The sequence below is a fragment of the Pempheris klunzingeri genome, chromosome 10 (assembly GCF_042242105.1).
Source record: "Pempheris klunzingeri isolate RE-2024b chromosome 10, fPemKlu1.hap1, whole genome shotgun sequence".
In the NCBI taxonomy this organism is placed as follows: Eukaryota; Metazoa; Chordata; class Actinopteri; order Acropomatiformes; family Pempheridae; genus Pempheris; species Pempheris klunzingeri.
In genome coordinates, this window is record NC_092021.1 from 7,460,414 (window position 1) to 7,466,449 (window position 6,036).

The following is a 6,036-nucleotide window of genomic DNA, read 5'->3' on the forward strand; positions in this document are numbered from 1 at the left end:
AGGGAGGCAGCGCGGCCACTCCTGGGGTCTAAACGATGAAAGACATTTATTTGGCTATTTAACCTTTTTGTCCACTCATGGCAGCGATGAAATAGTGAAAAGAACTAGTAAACCAGTAGTTAAACAGTATGGCAGTTCTGTTTGGGCTATAGGTAGACATAACACGTAACATAGAGTTTACTGCATTTACTCTGTGACTACTGCGCTTGAGTATTCACTTCCTCTATATTAACTTTCACAGGGAAAGATTGTACTTTTCATTTCATGCATTTCAAAATTCAAGTTTTGCGACAAACCGTATAAGGAACTTATGATGAAAATATGATGCATTGTGATAGACTAGACTTCCCAACAGTGTATAAAGAAGTTACAATCAGCTTTTGCCTCCAGCTACAATATTAAAATGCTGCTTACACAGTGATGCATCAGTGATAACAATCCAGTAATATAATATAATGTATAATATGATAATAACGCTGCCGGGGGCCATTGCATGTAATAAGTCCTGCTAATACTATACTATATTATACTTTTACCAGAGTTTAGTTGTGAATGTAGGGCTTTTAGTATTTTCATTTGCGTATTTTATACAGTCTGTGATTAGTAGGCTACCAGTGTTTAGTAATAAACAAAAAAACAGAATATGTTTTATATTTTACATTCTTCAAAGTAGCCACCTTTAGCTTTGATGACAGCTTTGCACACTCTTGGCATTTTCTCAGTCACCTGGAATGGTTTTCAATTTAACACGTTTGCCTTGTCAAGGGTTAATTTGTGAAATTTTTTGCATTCTTAATGTGTTTGAGACCATCAGTTGTGTTGTGCAGAGGTGGGGTTGGTACACAGATCTATACAGTGAATAGCCCTATTCATCTACTGTTCTAATCTATATTATGGCAAGAACCACTCAACTAGGAGAATTGACAGCCCATCATTATTTTAAGACATGATAGTCAATCAGTCTGTAAAATTTCAGGATTTGAATGTATCCTCAAGTGCAGTCTCCGTCCATCAAACACTATGATGAAACTGGCTCTTGTGAGGACCGCCCCAAGAAAGGAAGACCCAGAGTTACCTCTGCTGCAGAAGAAAAGTGCATTAGAGTTACCAGCCTCACAAACCGCAAATTACACCTCAGATTAGAGCCACATAAATGCTTCACAGATTCAAGTAGCAGAAACATTTCAACATCAGCTCTTCAGAGTAGACTGTGTGAATCAGGCATTCATGGTCGAATTGCTGCAAAGAAGCCACTGCTGATGAAGACCAAGAAGAAGAGGAGAGCTGATTGGGACAAGGAACACAAGGATTGGACATTAGACACCAGTGCAAATCTATATCTATAGTCCAAATTTGAGATTTTTGGTTCCACCTGCTGTGTCTTTGTGAGATGCAGAAAAGGCGAGCGGATGGTTTCTACATGTGTGTTCCACTTGTCTGGCGCACAATATTTAAATGTCACCTTTCCCAGGACCAAATAGCCCTGGGTCCTAGCACAGTGTGAAAATAGTCTGTAGTTAAAAAGATGTGTGAGATCCCTTTGGAGTTTGCCAAGAAATGCTTTGTAAATAAACAGAATGAACCTAACTTTCTATACATACATCTTCCACCACTGGCTATAAACACTGTTGTGTGTCCCTCAAAGACTGGTGAACTTGTGCTGTAAAGTGTTTGATTACACAGGCTATCACAGTGAGATTAGGGTGACTGCACTGGCAGCTCCAGGGTGTGATGTACTGCAGTGACCAAGGTGGGGCTGAGGAAACCTTCAACCTTCCCTGAGCAAATAAAGAGCACACCTTGGTTACATTAGCCAGGGCAATAAATTAATGCATTAAGTGGCATGGAGACAAAATCAATAAAAAAGACAGACATTGAATAGTTTCTAGCTTTTCTCATGTGCAGACAGCACTTTTAATTTTTCTCTCCCAAACACAATCATGGATACAACGGTGCCTGCATAATTCTGAAATATTACGGAAAGATTACAGTTCATCATAGCAGACAACAAATGTTCAAACATCCAGAATTGGTGGATGCTGTGGAGTGAGTCATGTAAAACCTAAAATGTTTTTCATATAATATGTTTTGGCATTTTGGGGTACCGTTTTGTAAAAAAAAAACAAAAAGCATTTTCATTACATTTAATTGTTTAAAGATGTGACCATCGATGTGGAGAAACATTCAGGCAGTAAAATAGTGATTATAATATAAGGTAGGAGGATGAAGGTTTCCAGGTAGCACCTCGTCCTGCTTCTCTTCCCATTTGGGAGTCTTCATCTAGTCGGAGTCGCTGCTGCAGGAGCTGCTGGAGGACTACAGCAAGGATGAACGAAGCACACAGACATTCGCGTTAGGTTGTATTGCAAAACGTTTTTATGCTCGATATTTCACTGTTTGAACTCTGATTCTAATTTCTGGAGAAAATAAAACCGGTGCAATGCCTCATATATGAGAAAATGACCTTAAATGAACTTACCCCATGACAGTCCTTTCCTTTCTTATGACATTTGCCATGCTTGTGACCATGCTTGTGCTTGTGCCCATGTCCGTGGCCGTGCCCATGACCCTGTCCATGTCCGTGTCCATGTCCGTGTCCATGTCCGTGTCCATGTCCATGTCCATGTCCATGTTCCTGTCCATGTCCCTGTCCGTGGCCACAACCAGGTCCAGGTCCATATCCGTGCTGGCCTCCTTGTGGGCCATGGGGTTGAGGAGGGTAGTTTGGTGGTGGGACGGTGCCTGGAGGATGGTGAGGGTATCCCCCTGGCATCTGCTGAGGATGGTGAGGGTATCCCCCTGGCATCTGCTGAGGATGGTTAGGGTATCCCCCTGGCATCTGCTGAGGATGGTTTGGGTATCCCCCTGGCATCTGCTGAGGATGGTTAGGGTATCCCCCTGGCATCTGCTGAGGATGGTTTGGGTAACCAGGAGGGTACTGGTTTCCTAAATACAACAAGAAAAGGATCAATCAAATCAACCATAAGTTAGTACTCAGCAAACGTGATTATCTATCTTGTAATGTACATTCAATATATTTGAAAGTAGTTGTCTTACTTACCTTGGTTGTGTCCGTACATTTTCAAACTTCAGATGAAACTACAGTTCCTGAAAGCGAAAAACACAAACACAGTTAAAACAAATCTGTTTGTCTTTTCACTCGTTGTTTAAGAACCGCAGAGAGCTACAGATCGCCAGCAGAGTTCTCGAGGTGAACCTACCGTGTTCTGGAGAGCAAATCCACAGATGCAGTCGTACCTGCTGCACCTATTTATATGCATTCCACTTCCCATCATTAGGGGCAGTGCCTGGACTCTCATCAGAACATTTTTGCTGTATGACCTAAATGGGTGGGTGTGTATAATCTTTAACACACAGTCAATATGGACCATGCACAGTCTGATATATGAATCCACACACCCACATACACATTTTTGAAATGTTGTGCTCTTGTAATCTTTTTGTCTGGTAACACTTCAATATATTTTGATTTACAGCCTCTTTTGTCATTGCCCAACACTTAAGAAGTAGATAGTGTTTGGATGACTCAGACATGAGAACATGATATTTCTTTGTTCAAACATGACATCAGTTAATGTGTCACGTGCACTGCACAGTACACTTTTTTATCAGCGGACAAACACAAAATCCACTGATTGGGGTTGGGCCAGAGGTGCGACATGTTTGAAGGTTTCGGTCCATGGAAGGCAGCACAGGAGCACAAGCAGCAGCTGCCTGCTTACTGAGGATTTGTAGTATTTCATAGGTACAGTTTACATGGCTTGCAAAAAACGGCACTGAACTACTCTTCCATACTGTTATGCACTAAAAAGAGGGACTGTGCTGGTTTGACCATAACACAGTAATCTATGTGTCAGAGATTAAATGGTGTTATTACAAGACTAAAAATAGCAAAAACATTTGATTATGCAAGTGATTGGAATTGTATACAAGTGGATGTGCTGGGGAATGGCAGGGTGTGTAACTATTAGAGAAGAACACTGCTGAACAAAGGTCTTAATTCAACGTTCCCTGAGTAAATACAGATAATATAAATGCACACTGATAGATAACACAAGGTCAAATGTAAAAGAGAATAAAGAGGTAATGCAATGTAGATTAACTTGCTTTTATTAAAAACAGGAACCAGTTTTATGCTGTTTATCAAAGGGGATCAAAGGGTCAATCAAATTAAAAGCAAACTGTGTGAACATTTAATTCTCACTTTGAAATGTGCTGGCTTGACATTTGATACAAAGCAATACAGTTTATTATGTGACAGCAGATTTAAAATAAAAAAAATGTATTTATTGGTCGAATATCTATTAAAGAACAAATGCTTTGACATTAATGTTGTTATTATCATATAAGCTATCGATGAAGGTTTCCAAGTGATGTTGACGTTGTCTTGCTTCTCTTCCCATCCAGACATCTGCATCTAGTCAGAGTCACTGCTGCAGGAGCTGCTGGAGGACTATGGAAAGGATAAACATAGTCACTTTATACAGTAATGACATGTTATTCAGTTCATTCATTAAGTATGAATTCATAGTTGAATGCCATAATCAGCAACAAATATATGAAATAAAGTGTTGTATTGTTATAATAATAATATTAACTAAATAACAGAAATGTAATGCAAAGCAGTTCAACAGCACCACAAACTACATTCTCCAATATGTTGGTACAGTTGAGTCAAGACCTCTCTGGAGCGTTCTATCTTTCCTGAAGAAAGATTTATTACAGGACTGCTCTATTAAACTGCACTAGTTTTAGCAAGGCGTACCTAATAAACTAGCATCTTAGTGTATTGCCTACATTAAAAAAGACAAAATTAAATTTCTTAGTATGATGATTTGTGTATGAGCTGTTTCTAATAGTATTTTTTACTTTTACTTATTGCCAGTGGACAGTGGTACAATATCTGTTCTGCACAAAAGAGACACAATAATTCATAAAATCAACTGGATCGTACCCCGTGACAATTCCTTCCTTTCTTGTGGCAATGGCCATGCATGTGGCCATGTTTGTGCCTATGACCATGTCCATGTCCATGTCCATGTCCATGATGTCCATGTCCATGACCATGACCATGATGTCCATGTCCATGACCATGATGTCCACGACCATGTCCATGACCATGATCGTGATGACCATGTCCATGACCATGACCGTGATGACCATGGCCGTGTCCATGACTGTGATGGCCATGGCCGTGACCATGTCCGGGCTCACAACCAGGTCCTGGTCCATAACCATGGCCTCCATGCCCACCACAAGGTGGGGGTACAGGATCACACACAGGAGGACCACAGGGCTGAGGAGGGTAGGGTTGGGGTGGGGCAGTGCCTGGTGGATATTGAGGGAATCCTCCTGGCATTGGCTGAGGGTGATAGGGATACTGGTTTCCTGGTCAAACGAAATGGGTGGAGCTCATCATTTCTCTTTCTCTTACACTTGATGTCAATGTCTCTTCTTAAAATTCAGCAAAGAAAGATTAAGAAAAAGGACAGGAGTGGGGTTTCATTAAAAGTGAAAAAGACTGAGAATGAGCAGAAGACAGTCACAAGAAGTGAGTTATTTACCTCTGTTTTGCCCGTACATTTTGATATCTCAGATCCTGAAACTGAAAAAAGACACTTAAATGCACACAAATTGCCTTTTTTAACATGAATATAAATTACTTTTGGGAAAATGTAGATAAACCTAAAATGCATGTTGTGTAGAAAGAAAGCAACGGCAGTTCACTGTGGAAAAGACAGTGTGCTGTGATAAATGTTGCAAAACGTCTGACTTGCAGTGGTCAGAGGTATTACATCATGCGATCTGTAATAAATACATCATTAAGCCTCTCATGACTGATTAATCTTACTGATTAAGACACGAGGACACAATAATCAGTCTAAAAACACATACACTTTATGGTAACTATGCATAGAAAGCTACTAGTGAACCTACCGTGTGCTGGAGTGCAGATCTACAGACACGGCAGCCAGTTGGTTTGCTTTTATGTGAAGCCACGCCTCCGCTGGAAAC

General features: G+C 40.5%; 2 protein-coding genes across 3 annotated transcripts; both read right to left on the reverse strand.

Annotated features, from left to right (window-relative positions):
- Window positions 1-1,874: 1,874 nt before the first annotated feature.
- Window positions 1,875-3,294, reverse strand: LOC139208661 (annexin B11-like). 2 transcript variants are annotated; one of them, XM_070838388.1, is made up of 4 exons: window positions 3,222-3,294; window positions 3,062-3,108; window positions 2,480-2,946; window positions 1,875-2,316 (listed from the first exon to the last, which is right to left on the reverse strand). In XM_070838388.1, the coding sequence occupies exons 2-4, from the start codon at window positions 3,078-3,080 to the stop codon at window positions 2,281-2,283; spliced, it is 522 nt and encodes a 173-aa protein (XP_070694489.1). In that variant the 5' UTR covers window positions 3,081-3,108; window positions 3,222-3,294; the 3' UTR covers window positions 1,875-2,280. The 2 variants fall into 2 exon arrangements, with proteins under 2 accessions (XP_070694489.1, XP_070694488.1); XM_070838387.1 differs by lacking the exon at window positions 3,222-3,294 and having other exon boundaries at window positions 3,062-3,200.
- An 820-nt stretch (window positions 3,295-4,114) lies between these two features.
- On the reverse strand, window positions 4,115-5,786 carry LOC139208772 (uncharacterized). Its single transcript, XM_070838510.1, has 3 exons — window positions 5,586-5,786; window positions 4,976-5,409; window positions 4,115-4,474 (listed from the first exon to the last, which is right to left on the reverse strand). Exons 1-3 carry the CDS (start codon window positions 5,715-5,717, stop codon window positions 4,372-4,374), a joined length of 669 nt encoding a protein of 222 aa, XP_070694611.1. The 5' UTR covers window positions 5,718-5,786; the 3' UTR covers window positions 4,115-4,371.
- Between the last annotated feature and the right edge of the window lie 250 nt (window positions 5,787-6,036).

What these genes read in the sequence shown, in the direction of transcription:
- LOC139208772 (XM_070838510.1), bottom strand. Translation starts at nt 5,717, where the DNA reads ATGCATTTTAGGTTTATCTACATTTTCCCAAAAGTAATTTATATTCAT. An exon ending in AATGTACGGGCAAAACAGAG is followed by an intron (nt 5,410 to 5,585) that starts GTAAATAACTCA and finishes TCGTTTGACCAG; the next exon opens with GAAACCAGTATCCCTATCAC. An exon ending in AAGGAAGGAATTGTCACGGG is followed by an intron (nt 4,475 to 4,975) that starts GTACGATCCAGT and finishes TCCTTTCCATAG; the next exon opens with TCCTCCAGCAGCTCCTGCAG.
- LOC139208661 (XM_070838388.1), bottom strand. An exon ending in AAGGAAAGGACTGTCATGGG is followed by an intron (nt 2,317 to 2,479) that starts GTAAGTTCATTT and finishes TCCTTGCTGTAG; the next exon opens with TCCTCCAGCAGCTCCTGCAG.